This window comes from Frankliniella occidentalis, unplaced genomic scaffold (genome assembly GCF_000697945.3).
Source record: "Frankliniella occidentalis isolate FOCC.00 unplaced genomic scaffold, Focc_3.1 Scaffold325, whole genome shotgun sequence".
NCBI lineage: Eukaryota > Metazoa > Arthropoda > Insecta > Thysanoptera > Thripidae > Frankliniella > Frankliniella occidentalis.
In genome coordinates this window covers 271,192-289,648 of record NW_026267449.1, presented here as the reverse complement: position 1 = coordinate 289,648, position 18,457 = coordinate 271,192, and the positions used below count along the sequence as shown (strand labels likewise).

At 39.9% G+C, this 18,457-nt stretch overlaps 3 protein-coding genes across 5 annotated transcripts in view; 1 reads left to right on the top strand and 2 right to left on the bottom strand.

The window, feature by feature from the left end:
• The first annotated feature begins 2,181 nt into the window (after positions 1 to 2,181).
• LOC113214110 (uncharacterized) lies at positions 2,182 to 5,334 on the top strand. Its single transcript, XM_052274009.1, has 4 exons — positions 2,182 to 3,715; positions 4,247 to 4,354; positions 4,879 to 4,920; positions 5,001 to 5,334. Exons 1-4 carry the CDS (start codon positions 3,577 to 3,579, stop codon positions 5,303 to 5,305), a joined length of 594 nt encoding a protein of 197 aa, XP_052129969.1. The 5' UTR covers positions 2,182 to 3,576; the 3' UTR covers positions 5,306 to 5,334.
• Positions 5,335 to 8,229: 2,895 nt separating this feature from the next.
• LOC127751056 (uncharacterized) lies at positions 8,230 to 10,459 on the bottom strand. The gene is made up of 2 exons (XM_052274011.1): positions 10,014 to 10,459; positions 8,230 to 9,940 (listed from the first exon to the last, which is right to left on the bottom strand). The coding sequence occupies exons 1-2, from the start codon at positions 10,452 to 10,454 to the stop codon at positions 9,602 to 9,604; spliced, it is 780 nt and encodes a 259-aa protein (XP_052129971.1). The 5' UTR covers positions 10,455 to 10,459; the 3' UTR covers positions 8,230 to 9,601.
• Positions 10,460 to 14,828: 4,369 nt separating this feature from the next.
• The window catches only part of LOC127751061 (uncharacterized), a 6,594-nt gene continuing 2,965 nt past the window's right edge, over positions 14,829 to 18,457 (bottom strand). For 2 of the 3 annotated variants that reach the window (XM_052274018.1, XM_052274020.1), the window contains 3 exons: positions 17,235 to 17,445; positions 16,986 to 17,102; positions 14,829 to 16,890 (listed from right to left, as the gene is read on the bottom strand). In XM_052274018.1, the coding sequence (XP_052129978.1) occupies positions 16,486 to 16,890; positions 16,986 to 17,102; positions 17,235 to 17,396 (684 nt within the window). In that variant the 5' untranslated portion in view covers positions 17,397 to 17,445 and the 3' untranslated portion in view covers positions 14,829 to 16,485. Of the gene's footprint in view, positions 16,891 to 16,985; positions 17,103 to 17,234; positions 17,446 to 17,547; positions 18,183 to 18,457 lie in introns of those variants that run through there. The other variant, XM_052274019.1, reaches the window with a different exon arrangement.

Below are 18,457 nucleotides of genomic sequence, written 5' to 3'. Positions count from 1 at the left end.
CGTTCCCATGGTGGCTTTCATTGCCATCTCTACGGTAATTTTTCCGTTTTGTTTATGGCGTTCAGGATTTTACCTTTCAGGATCATTCATTTATTCATCATGTCTTCTTCTTTTAGGGCTTCAATAATCAAGTTTAAACTGATCAACAAATTTTTACCTTGAGCTATAACTAGAATTCAACTAGAGAGCATTTTTCTTTCTCTTTGTAATTTTTGATGCTGGTTAAGTTAGCTGGAAGCATCTCACCACTCTCTTCTGATCTGTCTTAGTAAGTAGGGGGAAAGTTTCATGTCTTTGTATGTGAATTTCTATCCACAAACCTTACAACTGAAAAACAATGACAATTTTGCTTTCTTTCAGAATACAATTGGAGTCAGCAAGTGGAAACCTTTCCAACGGAGCAAGAGTATTAGTGATGTGTTAATGTAGAGGCCACAGCTAGGCGTATGAAGGTCATTTTTGTATGTTTGGTGATAATATTTTTTTCCAAGTTGTGTACACTTCTGATTCTGGTTTGCCTAAACCACAGACACCTCAGTCCTCATTTTGCAAAGAGTTCTTGTTTCTCTTTTTGTGTCTGTTCAATTAAACGAGTAAATCTTCATGTCAATTTTTCGTAATATTCTAAAGAGTCTTGAACCAGTTGGTATCTGTAATTTTTCTGTAAGAATCCTGTCCGGTGCTGAGTGGTAGCGTGAAAGAATAAAAAATTTCAGGTGCAACACTTGTAATGAAAGTGGTTGATCTCCTCCACTGTGATAGTTCTGTATATGAAGTTGGAATTGCTATCATACGTCTGCAATCTATGATTATCTTCTTTCGCTCTTGCATCAGAATGTGTTTAAAGATTTTGAATCTGTGTGACACTAGCTACTTTGTCTAAGCAGCATAGTTGTATCGTAGGTTGTACTTTAAATCATTGCTCATTACTGACTAATCTGTTGCTTTTTTAAAGTGCGATTGAGTCCTCAGCGCTTGATCACAAGCTGGAATATGAATTGTTCATCTGTATGTGTTAAACTAAGACGCATTAGTAATTTTCATCTTAAAAATTATAGGATTGTTCTATTCACCACTTAAGTAACAATTGTGTACTTTTGACGTACGGCAGTATTTCTTATTTCTTCTAGCACATCTGTTATTGTGTGAAAAGTAAGGTGCATGAATGAGCAAAAAAGTAATAGGGAACAAAGATTTTATAATGTTCTTTTGGTTCAGTAGTGAATTGTTTCTATTTCTATTATTCACTTTGTACTGTTTTGCTTAGAATGTAAGTGAATAGTTTCCTTTATTTTGCTTGATGAAAGAAATGAAAAAAAAACCTCTTATGTGTGCTGTATATTCAGTTAGCTTTCAAAGAAATAGATTGATCATACATACTTTAAATTGCTATTACATTATTGTGTAATCAAAGATACAACTAAACCACCGTGATCGAGCAAGACAGTTTTGCAACATCAGTAGATTTTGATTTTGATTCTTGAATCAGGGGTCATTGTGATTCACGTTGGATGGTTCTTCTTGGGTCAGTACCTGTAAGGAAGATATTTTTGTTTAAGCGTTACCTTTCAGATCTCTTTTTCTTGACTGTTTAAAGTCATTGAGTTCTGCATACCTGAGTTCTTCGTTCTGTGCAACATTTGCACTGGCACTTCATTCTGAACTGCTCACAACAGTTGCAGCTGCAATCATCCTCAACAATGTTTTCTCCTCCTCTAATTGCAATGCAGCATGCACACTCGCACCAGGCAAACTCAAGGCAACAGGTGCACCCACACTGCATTACATACTGATGTGTAGGACACGTAACAGTTTCCTTAAAATAAACAAAAACAACAAAAAAACAAGACAGAAGGTAATTTTTCTGAGATGTGACATTTGACAGGTGTCTACTTAATTATAGAAATTTATTGTTGTAGGCCTCCCTGCATGCATGAGAAAGTGATTCCAATGATGATGAATAGTGTTAAGAAACAGAATCAAATTAATCAAATTGACTTATCTTCTGGGTCCAAAAATATATGATCAAGAGGTTTTGATTTATTTAAGTTAAAAAGTGACAAAATTGGACTAATAAATCTTCAGAATGTAAATAAATAAATTCACATGAGCTACATTGCTCATGGGACCATAATGTGACGATTTATAAATTATTAAAATTCTCTATGACATGGGCTTCTAGTTCCAAACCTTATTGATCCGTTGAATGCAGCATCGGCAAGTGCATTGATTCAATTTGGACTCCGTACAGCAGGAGCAATCGCATGGCTCATCCTCGTCGTTTCTTCCTGTTCTTTCCGCATCGCAACATGGGCATTGGCACCAGGCTGCCAAAAGGCAGCATGTGCACTCATACTGCATTTTGAATGACAAGTATCACCTATGGACAGCAAAGCAGTAATTTACAATACAGTAATTTGACTTTGAATATGAATGATTTCTGTATCAACTACGTTGAAGTTCTGCCTCTACCCACACCCGAGCAAGCGGCGGGAAACTCATGCACCAATCCTGAACGAGCGTGTTCTATCCGCTACGCATGTTTGTTTGTTGGTTCAATTAAATTTCGATGTTTTGTAACAAATTACAGTTTCTTAGATGTGAAACATTTATTCTTGAAAAGAGATTCGTTATTATATTTTACTGCCTCTTTAAAATGTCTCATAACTGAATGAAATTAAAAGATTGACGTTTCCGACATCGCCCGGCCCGGCCTTTCAGACTAAGCAGCTAAAAGTATTTTACTGCTTAGTTGTTAACAGCCGTATGTTCTGGCATGAGTAAGAAAGTTTACTTAACATGTCAGTCTATCTATTTTTTACTTGAATGTACAGCCAGTCGCCAGTGAGATCACATTGAAGCTTAGCTACCTAATTCCGACACGGATCCATCGGACTACACGAGGATTGCCTCCAACTACAACTACGACAACGCTCCACCATCCACCCACCACCTTTCTTCTTCATCCTCCTTCCTCAGCGAGCGGTTGCGTGTTCCTCAAGAAAGGTGAAGCCTGTAATCATGTTCAATAAAAGTAAAGCTTCGACCAAGAGGCATAGTGCCCCTTCTGCTGCCGTGAGTACCCTTATATTGTACTTCTACTTTACCTTTTCAATAAATTGACTCCGTAGGAGGTTATCTTGAGCCGCCCACGTTACACAACCCACAACCGTAACCAGAGTTGGGTAGTTATGTATGCCGTAACTCTTGAGTGGGTGTCACTCTGTCAAAAAATATACATTGTTTACTAATCGGTATGTCCCTGTGCGACCTGTAGTGCAAAAGACAGCATTAGAACTCTGAAACTTAAGATTGAGGGAGTGAGACGCCTCGGCTCATTCATTCTCATTGGCAGTCCAATGCATGGCACGTGTTCCTTAATTTATTCCATTCATTCAGTTATTCATTTTGGAAGTCAAACTATTGTCTTGCAGCTTTCAACTTCTTTGGATGCTAGCTTAATATGTAGTTTTTTTGGCTCCTGTGAAGTTCTATATGTTGTTAAAGCTCCGTAATCTTACAAGAGCTCTATAGATGCAACAAATTAATGCGGAAAGAGAGTAACTGCAATGTAACATGTCGGCACCTTATATCATCCTGGTAATGCTTTGCTTGTTTCAGGCGGGAAGTCAGGCGCAGCTTATGATGATGCCGACGCCTCCAGGAGCGCCGGCAGTATTCTATCAGTGGGCTCCGCAGCCCTCTTCTTCTCAAGGTGGGTAGTATTCCATAGTTGTTTGTTACTAGGGATGGAAATGGAAATGAGATGTTATTCTCTGGATTTTAATTACTGTTGGAGACGAAGGGGCAATGATCAACTTAAGATACCATGTTTGGCTTCCTATATACTCATCAGGTTTTCTGGAAATATTTGCCTGACCTGGGACTTAGTTGCAACATTTTCTAGGAAATTAAATGTATATCGTGTGCATCTAATTCTTTGAAACTAGTGGCTTTAACTCTTCAAAACAGCAAATATTATGAACCATAATTAGTATTTGTAGACACACTTCTGGTACAAGGGGCACTCATCACCATTAACCAGTAACGCGAGAATATTATTTCATTCCAATTTCCACCTGTGATTATTACTAAAGAAGTGGTATCGTTAAAACTTGTTAGTAGAGCAGGCAAATAAGGGCATTTCTCCTTCTGTATCATTGCCATTCAAGAATGTTCCCATTATGGCATGTCAAATTTGATACCTTCCTTTTTTGCAACGTGGCTTCCTTTTTGATTTTTTCAGGGGGACCGATGTATGTCCAGCCAAATTTCGTACCAGCACCGCCTACACCAGCACCCAAGCCATGGGAAGATTCATCGGACGACTCTGATATGGAGCCTCCCAAAACAAGTAAGTATATGTTTTTAATTTTGATTCCTGAACACAGTATCAAGGTTTTCTTATAAGGAAAATTACGAGAAAGAAACACTCTGTGGGAAGGTGGACATACTGCCTTCATATCATAGTAAAGACAATATCTAATTGTTTTTAGGAAAGAGGGAAAACTCTACCTAGTTTTAGGGAAACTACTCAGATTTTGACCAAGTCCTTTCAAAAACATATGGGAGTTTTTCTTCTTTTCTGAATACTTTCTCAATCAGTGAAGTTTCCCTCAAACTAACGGGGTCCCTTAAAGTTCTCTCTTTTTAAAAAAGTCAGTCATTGAATATTTCATTTATCTTCTATTACTTTTTTGCTTTCTTGCATGAAGCATTTACTGTATTGGTTGGTTTTATTCAAAATTTTACTTGCATGAAGCAGAATAAGGTAGCTAGAATGAGATGTTCAGTCGTGGACTAGTCACTAATTTAAACTCTTCTTTTCATGTAATTTTATCATAAAGTTTAGAAATTAATTCACCCTTTACTTTTCAGAGAAGAAGTTGAAGTCTGAAGCATCTTCACTTGGAAAGAAACGTAAGCCTGAGTGCCCATCTGTAATTGTTAAAATTGTTAAGCATTTAGTCAAAGTCTAAAATTCTAAATATTTGTTGCAGGTGGTCGGCCCACGAAAAAATCCTTAGAGGATAAGAAGAGAGAAGAATTTCTTGCGAGTCTCCCTCAACTACCAGAAGGAGAAGACCAAATGCTTGGGTACAAGAAAAAGGGAGTCTGCAAGGCCTGCCAGTTGTATAAGGGACTAGTGGCTCTTAAGCCTTGCGGCCATGCGAAGATTTGTATTTCTTGTGTCCGGGACGTCAGGGAGAGTGCTGAGAAAATGTTCAGGCATTCTAAGTGCCCAGTAACTGGATGCTTTGCCCAGATTACTGATTGGCTACCTTTATTTAATGTAAGTGCCTAGTTTCATATTATTTTGTTCTCAAGCTTTCTTACAAGAAGTATTTGCTTAGTATTTTCTTTTAACTTCAATTTTTTTTAACAACATTCTTTTTTATAAATGACAACAATTTCTGAGATCTTGTGCATGAAACATCTTTTTTAATAAAGTTCTTATGTCAAAACAAATGTGCTATGATTTATCCGCCGTTTTGGATTTCTTTCCAATTCCAACATCTCCAATAATGCCATATTCATTCAAAGTGTGAGTAGCTGTGACACAGTACTATCTGATACCTACGCAATTGTCCACAAGGGCGCTTCAGGGTGTTTATTGCTGATAAATTGAAACTTCAAATTCTTGATAACCAAACCCTTTCAACATTTTTTGAGCATAACATTGCAAGGGATTCAGAAGCATCACGCCTACTCGACGCAATGAATGGGTAGAAAAATCGAGCGTATAAGATGAAAGTTGTAGTCCAGCAACTTGCAGGGAAAAGCACTGCATAGCCCTGTAGTGCGCGTGACTCTTCCCGGTCCAAAAGGAATCAAGGCACACACATGGGCATCGGTTCATTACAACAATTTTAATTTTCTTCAATAATTAAGTGTGCCCTTATCCTTAAACAATCAGAGGAATTACGTAACATACTCTCATCGTAAGAGAACTGGCGGTGAAAAAAAAAAGCACTGCTTGGACCCACAACAGTGCATCCATGCCTGACGTTGCGATTGTGCAACTTAAGCCAAAGCTCTAGGTTTGGAGGTGATGCGAACTCCCAACTACTGCGACACTAGATACCTCGATACATATATACCATACAATGAAAAATAGATTCAGAATTTCTAAAACTGTTTACTGATTCCCAGTTGCCGAAATTTGAATCAATTATTACAGTCCGCTGAGAAAGGGTCAAATATGTATCACATATGTTTCGTACATGAGCGGACATGACTCATGTACATAATGGTGAGCACGCCAGCTGCAGGAGGATGTGCTTGACGGCGTCTTACCGGTCTTACCGGCCGCGACGACGCCGCGGCCGCGATGCGTCGTCGCGCCCCGCCCCGCCCCGGCCGTGAGGTCCCCGATGTTCTCTTCCTCCCAGAGGCCGACGAGGGCGTCTGCAATGCCTCGCTGCATGCCGACCTGTGCGTGTGCGCGCAGCGTGTGGAGCAAGTGCTCGCGGCGAGCATAGGTCATGGACATGTGCAAGTGCAGCTGCACCAGCCACTCCTCGGGCAGCGCGCCGGGCTCAAAGCAGTGCTGCACCTCGACGTGCTGGTGGGACCACGCCGACGCCGAAATGTCGCCCCGCCCTGGCCGTGGGGTCCCCTGGTTTCCCCCCACCCCCCTCCCAGAGGCCAAAGAAGACCGTCGGCAGGCCTTCGCTGCAGGCTCTTGGCTGGGTCCGTCGTCTCTCCTCCCCTTTCCCCACCAAACCGGCCCGGTCTGGCCGTCGTGGTCCCGCACCCAGCCGAGGTGACTTCCCATGCACCTATTCGTCGCTGACCCAAGCACGGGGCGGGGGTGTACAACACTCCTCTGCCAATCGCTGTTCTACAGCGACGGCCAGCACGACCCCGTCCCGGCCCGCCGCAAGCAAGTACAGTGGATGGCGCACTCCCCCTCCTCGCGCTGACGCGCGCGTGCACCTGCTGTCGTCCCACAGTTTGCTTTTCCAGTGCAGAAAGTATGTCCGATTTTCTCAAAATGTGTTCGGTCAATGACGGGAGCTTGGCGCCTGCGAAGCTCGGGGTAGGCCAGCCCGCATAACACGTAAGCACTGCAAAAAAGATGTTGCCTACCTATCGGGCACTACGAGAGCATTCACTGGCTCAACTTGGCAGGTTCGTAACGGCGAATAATGACGGGCGAAATTTCTGGATCTTCCCTAAGAAGAGTCCATAAGGTACGTTCGCGCGGCACCATGCGTGCGCCCGCCACGCAGACGCATTCCTCTTAGGAGGAGGGGGCACAGTGCTTTAAAGGTGGTGCACGAGTGATGATGCTCTGCACCTCGACCGATTCCTCCACGTTCTCCAGCTCGGCCGCACCGCGCGCAGCCATAGCGACCGGTCCGGTCGAGGCCTTGGGCCAGGGGGCCAGGGCGGCTGCACCTGCGCGGCGAGGGCCACCGTCATCTTGAGCCCCTGGAGCGCCTGCGGAGCAGGGCCACGCGCTGTCGAGGACAAGCGAAAGCGCGGGCACGGCAGAGCAGGGCGTCATCGTCGGCCGCGCTCCTTCGAGTTGAGGTCAAGCAAGGCGCAGGCACACCCGACCGTAGGGATCATTCTTGATAGCCTCCTTATCCGTGACATATCTTGCCGTGTCCAAGGAGGAGCGCCTGTCGGGTAGACCGTCCTGGCTAGCACCCAAGCATGGCGGGGTTGCCTACCATTCACTTCACAGGCGCTGTGGAGCATTTTTTTTTCTTTTTGTTTCTCCTTCCGTTCTCCTGGAATGGGTCTCTGAGTTTCTGTGATGGGGTTGTAGAATCCAGATGGAAAGTTATATTTTCCACTGTGGCAAATCAATACTCCATGTGGAAAACTAATTTCCAACTGGACATTCATCAAAATACATATGTAATGGTAGGGAAACGTTTTGCAAACAAAACAAAAGTAAGAACTGTTACCCAGTGAGAAATTACGTGTCGAAACGATATCGAAGGGCTCCCAGCAACCCATGTGGACAACTTAGATTCCTGGGAAAGTTGAGCACCTAATCCCACAACTGAGGGACAAATTTTCTATCAAATTTTAGTTTCTCACAAATTAGTAGTGAAGTACACTTGTTGCCGAAGCACAACTTGATGCTGGAACTTTAGAAGGGAATTGTGTGTAGTGTCTGTAATAATTGTGAGTTTTGCCACATTAAAGAATAAGTAGCAAAAGTCAACTGTCATTGAGTAATCTTTAATGAAAATATTGAAGAACCACACAAATTCTTACTATCAAAACTTCCTCTGGAAAAGACATTCAATTCAATGAGCTCGTAATTAAAAATATTAGTAAACAGAAATGTTCGCCACAAAGATCAATGAAAAACAAAACGATTTGATAACACACAAAAGGCTGTTGTATATGCACAACAGTCTACTTCTGTCAAGGCACTGGGACAATATACAAACTTAAAAAGCAAAACCTGGAGCCAGACAGCAAGACTCTATTACAACTGGTCAGATAATACAGAATACTAATTACTATTGAAACTTCCTTCTTAAAAAGACATTCAATTCTATGAGCTAATTGTTATTAACTACACACTTCACCAAACAAATATTATAACCCAATAACTTACGGTGTTTAAATTATCGTAAACACAACCAAAGTTGTAGGAGTGCAACTGCAATCCTTGTACCCGGCATTTAGTTTGCCATGAAATTGTTCACTTCTACTTCTCAAAACTGTTCAAGTATGCTATTTAAAATGTAATTCTTAAAATAAATTTATAGATTTAGAGTACTTATTCCGTCAAATGTATTAGCAAACAGCAAAAATTGAAAGAATTATACCAAGAACACAGAATCACAAGTTTGAAGTATTAATTATGATGTCACAGCAGCAATTGCTACAAGATATCAGACTCCAAGTTCAAATTTAACTTACATAAAAATGGCACATGTATCAGTACAGTATATCAGGTGATTTATAACAAATATCACAGATTCATTTACTCGTGACCATTTGCACCCAGAAATCAATACAGCTATAACTATTTGAAATATAAGGTAGTACTAAAAAAAAATTATCAGTGCATTACAATAAGTCTAAAAACAAACTATTTAACTAATCTATATTAGATTAGTTCAGCCAATGTCTGTATAAATTGTAAACGTCACTTGCAACATTAGGGCTGTCAGCGCTGTTTAACAATACATGAATCTTCAGAATCACTGTCTTCATCACTGTCTTCTGATGAATCGCTGTCGTCATCACACCGTGGCATGACAAGCATAATATCTTGCGTGACACCTTCCTCAAATTCACGCTTCATGGCCTCCATCACTTCCTTAGACAGTGCATATACCCTTTCTTTTGGTTTCTGTCCTTTTGAAACTTTGGGAAAAATTTCATTCCATGAAGAGGGCTTAATGGGCTTTAAATGTTCCACAGCAGATGCAACTTGACTACCTCGTACAACTATTGATCCTAATCTATTCAAGAAAGCACACCGTTTCTTAAACAACTTCATTACTATCTCTTCATTGAGAGTCTCCAGCTCCCTAGAAAAAATAACTGGTTTAGCATCCGTGATATGTTTAACACAACCACTCATTACCTCTATAACATAGAACACAACTCAAGAACATACTTACTGCTTTTTCATTACAGAACATGCTGGTACAACCTTCCACCCATCAGAATGAAGCCTTTGTAGAAATTGATTCAGCCTTTCTGCTTCTATGAGCGCACGGTTATAATCAACAGTGGACTGTGAGGAGTCGTAGACACCACATCCATCCCAGTCAGTACCAAGAAAGTCACTGTGACTATTTAAGAAATGGACTTTCTTCTGTGGCTTGCGCTTTGTCCAATTCCTCCGTTCGCAGCGGTAAGGTTTACCACACAAAACACAAAGCTCCCGACAAATTTCATGGCTTTCCTTCACCCATGGGATTTGTTTCGGAATACTGCCTTTGATGCTACAGCACTGGAATAATTAAATATCTTTAAAAGTTGTATCAAACATAACAATTTATAAACTTCAAAAGCAGGATTCATACCTCTTGCTGAAACCAGCTGTCATCAAACACAGGCATGTATGTTTTGCCATAGTCCCAAAGTAGCTCGCTTCCTGCAGTCAACATTTTGGTTTCACCTCTCACAAGGTTTCTGGTAGAGCCGTGTGAAACCTGCCTAACTACGAGGGTTGCATTTTTGGCCGGGGCCCAATTACAGTAAGACACAGGGCCTCCCAAATACTGGTGGTTGTCCCTCATATCACTACGCAGGTACAGATGCAATGAGGGACAGTGGGTTGGATAAACCGCTTTCCATCCAATTACAATCTGATCTGCAGGTCTCATAGTCATTCTAATGGGCAGTTGTTCTTTCACTCTGAGGCGATACCCAAGGTGAGGTTTCGAATCATCATGAAATATTTCCAGTATGGATTGTAGCCCACGCCACATGTCATCTATCTGATTTTCAAGTAACATCATCATATCCTCTGATAAACGAGATGCACCTGCAACAGTAAATAGTTGGGTAAAAAAAAAGTTTACACAAATGTTGGTATAATGTATATATTCACATCAGAAAAGATTCTTACCTGGCTTATCTGTTGGCTCTGTTGAAGAACATTGCCTCAAAGGCATGCCCATATATTTATTAGCACATGAGTTGTCGTAATTCCACAGGTGCCTTAATTGATGCGGCGATGGAGCTGTCGTGAGGACACAAACATCGCTCCTTGTCGAAGCAGTGCTGTAAAAAAAGAACGGTGCAATTTGAGTAACTATTTTTGTGTTTAGAAGATTAACTCTCCCCAAAGAGGTTCGTGTCCAGTTCAATGAGGGTAGGATTCAGTGTTGCAGTGGCACTCATTTATGTACCATTTATCAACATTCAGAGGAGTTTTGACTGCTTCAAAGTGAAAAAGTATGCTGCGGTTTACATTCCAGAGCGTATTCCCTAATGTAAAGTTGAACCTAACCTAATCTGGATACATCAACTCGCTTCCCGAACATCTCATCGAAAGAGTTCGCCTGGAAAGACGCCTAGCATCAAAAGGCTTCTGGAATATATTAAAAGCAACATTTGAAAATGCTGCTTGTGACCTACCCAAGTTTCTGGCGCTTGCAGGTACTCGACATTGTACTGAAAATGAGCAGATGGAAATAAACAAGATGTGCAGTGGGGTTGGTTGGTCGTCTGACGTCTCGGAGCGGAGGCGGAGGTCTCGGGTTCGGGTCGTAGTCCCGCCGCCGTGCGTTCTATCGGCCTATCGGTGCTTTTTGGAACTACGTACACCCACAATGCACTGCACTGGTCCAGGAAAGGAATATCGGGTCGGAGCGGAAACTCCCCTCATAAGGTTACTCTGAGCCTTGAAGAAGTAAACAACAAAGTTGACTAAACTTTTATTGAAAAGCTACGAACCTAGAAACAGAGACAGAGACTCTCTCTACGAACCTAGAAAAGCAGTCGCACTTTTATTTTTTTTAATCCAATGTGACATTCCAACATTGCATATCGCCAGTACGCAAGATCGTGGATCTGTGGATCAGACCATATCATGTCGCCGTTTACAGTGAACATGTATCAAGAACTCACCGAGGACATGTTTGAGATTCATGAAGAAATATTAGATGAAACGGCGCTCTTCAGACTCCATAACCTGTGCGATGAAATAATGTTTAAAAACCCAAATGCAAAGTTTGATGGGGGTTTTAAGGTTAGGACACCCACATCAGTTTTGTTATAGTTCTTGTTTATTTCCATTCCATTGACCTGTCATATTTTGTGGTTCCGTTGCTGAAATTATTCATTTGAAGTAGCATTCTTGAAAGTTTCAATTTTACTTCCGCAGATACGGCTTCCTGAATCTCTGCATGGGACAGGTACCACTTTGGAAGAGTTCTGGGTACAATTCAGGGATATATCTCAGTTCTTATCCAGTCTTTATGTAACATGTGATAGTGAGTCAACTGGAGTTATGAGATTTGAGAGCAGGAAGGTGCCGGCCCGTGATAATGTGGAATTTAAACGCGCTGCAAAAGATCCACAAACCTTTGACTCGACCCGCAAAAACTGCTGGTAATAATTCAGAGATTATGTAGTTTCTTAAATAGTATCTTTTCAATGATGACTTACAATTAAGCTGCTGAAAAATACTGGAGTGATCACTTTTTCTGTAATATCATATATTTGGAGATATACCTTCACAATATTAATTTTTTGTGGCTTATTTTTTTCTTTCAGCATGCTAGCACTTGATGAAGGAGGACCTAAGGCAGCCTTGATCCACTTTTATGATTGTCTTTTCTCGAAAGCAATAGTGAAATCTGATGATTCCATTACAACTAAAAGTAAAAGGTCAAACAAAACTAATTATCGGGAGCGCCAGTCAACTATCATTGATCATAATCCATCATTGACCTGTATGCATATTGAAAGGAACATGAAGGACAGAAAATACTTGGTTCAAGATTCAGCATCTTTATCTGTTCCTGATGCAGACCTTTATACCAACAACGGCAAATCTGTTTTCAATGCTCTAGAGCCAAAGAATTTGACGTCAGATGGGGATGGGGAAAATTGCTCCCTCTACTTCAATGGGGTTGAGGAGTCTAGGAAAAGTTTTCTGTATGTGACCCCAAACTTTGCACTAGCACATTTGTGCCATCTAAATATGTTGACAGACCTTCCAGAGTATTATTCTGGCATTTCTTTTCCATTTGTTTATCTGGGGGGGCTCCATAGTGTTTTTCCTATCCACATTGAAGATATGTCACTGTGGAGTATTAACTATAATCACATGGGATATCCAAAACTTATGTAAGTGAAAAATTGCATCTATATTTTATTAGACTTATGTCACCTCCTAACAACCTTACTAATTTCATGTTTCTCCTTGACTGAAATTGGTTCTTTGCCAATTTTTATTTTAGAATTTTGATTGCTCCATCTGAAATTTCAAGACTGACATTCCTTTTGGCAACTTATGGCATGGGTGGGATTGGGCAAACCTGCATACAGCAGCTACATCACAAATCAGACATTGTTTTCCCACAGTGGCTTTTGAAACATGGTATCAGGTTTAAGGTGGTATGTTTGCTCAGTTACCATTCTGTGTATTGTTTTTAACATAGTATATGTTTTGTTTGAAAATGGTAATGTCTTTTGGCTTCCTTTGTTACACAGATAATATTGCACCCTGGAGAATTCTTTGTATTTGCCCCAAATGCTGCCCACACCGGAGGGAACATGGGGCCAAACCTGGCAGAGGCATGCAATTTTGGGACCCATGACTGGCTGCCATTTGGGTCTGTCGCTTCTCTCAGCCGATGTTATTGCCTGTATGTTTTCATTATCATAATACCCAAAATAAGTGGACCTTAACCCCTTGCAGCATATGGTTTATTTTGTCTGTATTTAATGTTTTCTTTTAACATGTGCTCATGAGGAAGGACTTAGTTCAGATTTAATGCAAGTAAACGTAGTATTGAAGTTATGTTTTAAGAGAAATACAATGCCATAAATGGGCATTGGTGGCAATGCATTTTATTTGTTTTCTGTGTAATTTGCCTCCTACAAAATGCCTTTAATGACCTCTTTGGGCTTATAGTATGACTCTGCAGGGTTATGGTCAGCTACTTTTAAAGTGTCTTTTGTCCTTAATTCTTTGTTTGTTTTTATGCTTTCCCAGTGATCATGGCGTCCAATTTGATGTGACACAGCTCATTGAAGACCATCGTAAGGAGCTGCTGCCATATCACCAGGACAAAGCAATGTGGACCAGCTTTAGAGATGAGCACTTTCAGCGCTCCCTGATTATTCCGCCAGAAGCCTGTTACCCACCCACCTCTGTTTCGCCAATGTTAGAAATATCTGCAACTACGCAAGCGGCCTGCAAGTCAGCCAAAACACAACAAGGTATGTTTTGTCCAGTGTCAACTTTATAAACAAACATTTGTTTACCATTTAGGCATCATGACTGTTTAGTGAATGCTAGGTGAGGCAGTAATTCAAAGACTAATTTCAAAATAGTTCAGGCTTAACTTACCAAAAATGTATGCTTCTCACAAACATTCAAAAAAGAAATTTAAGGGTTCATTTCTATTCACTAGTTCCTTTTTTATTCGTTTTTTTTGTTTATCAAATTTATTATTCAGAATTCCACTTCATCACTTCATTGCAATACGTCAAATATTATTTTTATGTATTTACAACACAAAATCTAAACCTAGCAATCTAACTAACATCTACTGCTCCTATTTCTTTGTTTCTGTTTCTAAATAAATATATTGCCACTGATCAATATCCTGAATCAGGTTCCTCTACAGAGACAAGAAAGGGACGTGTTAATTGCCCTGTGGACGAGTGTTTTAAAACATACCGGTTACCAGTGAAGAAAGAAACACTCATGAGTCATATCATTCAAGAGCATCCAAAACAGGCAGGAAAAAGGAAGATTAAAAAGCAAGTTGACACACTTTGTTGCACCAGAAATAAAACTACTAGTCAGCGTTATACCTGTTGTGACTGTGGTGCTAGCATTAGTATCAACAGCAATAGGCACAAGAATAGTAATGCATGCAAGAAAAGGTCTGTCACGTCTAAGAGTACCCCTTAAATCTCCTCAGCCATCCAAGTCATTAGTTGTTGAAAAAAATATTTCTTTAAAATATTTTCCAAACATAGCTACAAATGTTTTGTTCATTGCAGTAAAATTTGGAAAATTTCATGTCTGAACTTAAGATTGTCCTTTTACTATTGGTGCGTAAATACAGTTGATAAAGCCCTATTACGGGAAATAATAATTCGACTTACATTGGTTCAGGCCTAGGATGATTAATTGTATAATGTACATTAATTGAATCACTTCAGTGTACCTGGGCTGTGCTGGACTGCACTGCATTCAGTGTCAAGTTGCATTGTTACAACTTTTTTGGACTCAGTAATTTTTTTGTACCAATTACTGTCATTTTCTAATACTTGTTAGTTCTCTTCATGCATTATGCATTTTTACAATCCTCTGTCCGTTTCATTTGTTGTGTATCGAATAAATATTTTTCTACTTTGAAATGACTTGCTCATTTTGTTTTGTGCCATGATTTCTTATCGTTCATTGTACTGATCTTTGTGCCTTCAGGTGTGTGGTCAATAAAGTTTACATAATCGTTCATGTAACATGTAATAATTTGAGTAATAATTTCAAGTGTTCTCAAGTAGCACTTCTTTGTCAATGTGTTGTGTAGCTGACTCAGCTTTCACCTAGTCATTCCTTAAAGACACATAGCATTTGTTCTTATTCTTCTTTGCTTAGTTACAGTATTTTCTTTAGTGTACTCAGCTTTTATCCTCTTTTCAAAATTATATTTACTTTTCCTTGTATAATGTGGTATGTCAAATGTTTTATTTACTGTCCTTAGCCTATGTCTGATCCTACATTGCTTAAACACCATCACTTTTGAAGACTTACTGTTTCGGTATGCTTTTAATTGGACTTAGCTTGAAGAACTAAATAACCTGAAATTTCATTGCTTGCTCTTCTCTGTATGGAACGTTGATCGGTTTTGCAAAAAAGAACTTTTGGGTCTGAGAAAAACAAACTTGATTCTAAGAATAGATAGGCTACTGTTGAGCTGTAATTGTTTGTTCAGCGAAGGCTTTTGCAAATACAGAGCATTTTGATTACACTCTGTATTGATGTTGAAGTAAGAGATTCTATTTATTGTCTACAGTGAGTATAAGCTGATATGGCAGTGAAACAGTTTCCTTCAAATTAGAGTCAATTGATTTTGTAGCATTTTCTGTTTTATTCCAAATATGTATTTATCTACATACAACTTAAAAACTCATTTAAAATAAGTGATCCTGTCCACCAGTTATACACATGTGTGTACAATATTTACATTACGGGGTTCAACTATTAAATAGCTTTCCCAAACAATACATTAGAAAAAAAATAATCAAATAAACAGATAATATACTCTATGACAGGAAGGAACAAACAAATAGTAACAGAATTCAAAGATTTCATTTACAAATTGTACTTGCGTTTGCTACAAATGCTTTCAAGGCTGCACAGCAGCCTAATTTTTCTTTGCAATCCACTTTGCACGCGTTTAACCATGCATGTTGGAAAAGTTAACATAAGACAATTCATGTGTGGCACAAACTTCACAAATCAAAACAAATCATGTAAAAAACACTATGTACAGCAAATTCCTACATACTACTTACATACTTCCCTAAGTTTAAAGAAAAATGGATACATGGTGACTGTGCAACCTTAGTTCTCAAATTCAACAACTTTTCCATTTTTTTTTCTGTGCAATTTCTCAGACTACTTGAGGTACTTTGTGTTCAACTTTTTGGTCATAAGCAGCCAAAAAATTTCACTGAAACCTCAATAAACACTATTTTGAGCGAGATTCAGTCCCAGACCAAAGATCCATTATCCTCACTTATACATTTCATTTCACTTTTCCATGATTTCCCTGGCTTCCAGGTTGCGCAGCCACCAAGTTAATAAGTCAAACCCACAGATTCATATTTTAGGTCCATTTTCCATGCTTGAACCATAAGATCAAGTGATGTCATATGTTTATTCCACCTCCTACCAATGAGCACGTTACACTTTGATCCGTGATCTCTCTTATAATGACTGAAAAGTTTCAAGTACTTATCATACACACCAGAAAACTCAACAAAGCATTCCTCACATTTAAGGATGCGCGGTCCTCTCAGGGCCAAACTTTTGTCAGCACTATGGGTTCGACTGCATCCTTGGGCAACAGTAGCAAAGCTTTTAAGAAACTTCAAGATAGAATCTGTAGTGTGTTTACTCCACCTACTAGACACATGTTTCTTCGGTACGGTTAGTTGCAAGAGTTTCTTCACCATAAACAAACCAACAGGCTCTATTCCTCGCTGAAACACATACATAAGAATAAGTACAGTTCTTAAGTATGTTCATATTCAGTCCTTGACAAAATATGCAAACTTTGTTTTGAAAACACACATACCTGCTTTGGGTTGACATTTTTTCCGTAGGAAGCATGAGCAGGGGCAGCGTAAGCAGGAAACAAATCCAGTAAGGAAACTGCTCCTTCTGGTACCTCCTCTTTGATGACAGTAAAACCCTGGAAAGGTCGAAATTGGTCAGCAAAACATCTCTGCCTACAAATGCATTTACATCATTCTGTTTCTCTTTTTTTTAAGGGAAAAGGTTCTACAGTTTCAATCTTGCAAATGACTATGATGGTCAGTATTACCTCCTCAAGAAAGACCATGTCCTGATTTCTCGTCTCACTTGTTAAGGCCTCTTGCGTTCCCCAAATGGTGGCCTCGCTTTCAATATCAATCACTTCCTCAACAAATTCGTCCTTGATTTTGAAATGCATGTCTTCTACAGAGGTAGCGGATGTTGGCTGCATAATTTAATTCGACATAATACACGGTGTTGCACCTGTATCGACTGCAAGCCTGATCGGTAAAGAAGCATAAAGTAAGCAATCCTATTTTAAACTTTGCACACAAACATTAGCCTAAGTAAAAATAGTACAGAAGCATCACACCGTGGCTTACCTGGTAACTGGTATGAAGAGATCCACTATGGAGCGACAAACACACTTCCAGCTATCACCTGCTACAAAATGGTTGGAATACAATCCATTAAATGCAATGAGGAAGCTAGAACACTAACGACTGTGTGAGGTTAAACTGCCCAAGCCGCACACGAAACTCACACGGGTCACGCCAGGACCCGACAACACAAGAGTGTAATCTAACTATGGGCCCCAGGTACACCCGAAAGATCTAGAATCCTAACTACAGAGCTGTACTTACTTCAGGATAGGAAAAACACTTCTTCATGCTAAGAGAATCACGTCACGTCGCGAGCCACTCTGCGCTAAGCACAACAGCTTGTGTTTGCGCTGTCAGCTGTCCCGGCACGGCCGCCGCGATCCTCAACGTCATGAGAATTTCGGCAACGTAGCCTCGGAGCAGGGTCCACTTTGATGCGGCTCGTGAACTTGGACAATGGTTGCCGATTCGTGTCGGTAGGACATATCATCACCATATCACGCATTTTATTCGGCTTAAATACAAAGTGTGTTCTTTTTAAATATTTGGCGCAGGAATTATTTCGAAAATATTCAAAGACGAAAAATAAAATGACAGTGATGATAATAATAAAAAAAAAAAATATTTTCTGTCATACCAGAATTATTGTAATATTTTTAGGGTAGGATAAAATCCTCAGGAATTTCTAAATTTAATTTCCATTTATTTGTTTTTGGGTAGGACGAATTCTAGTTGCACCTAGAATTTTGACTACTCAAAACAAAATTTATTCTTGGAAATCTTTTAACAAAATAATTTACTAAATTAAAATTACCAGTAGGACATAAAACGATACGATTATTCAATTACAATTTTTATTAGGAGGATTTAAGGGTAGGACAAAATCTGGTAGGACCAAAAGTGCTCCCCG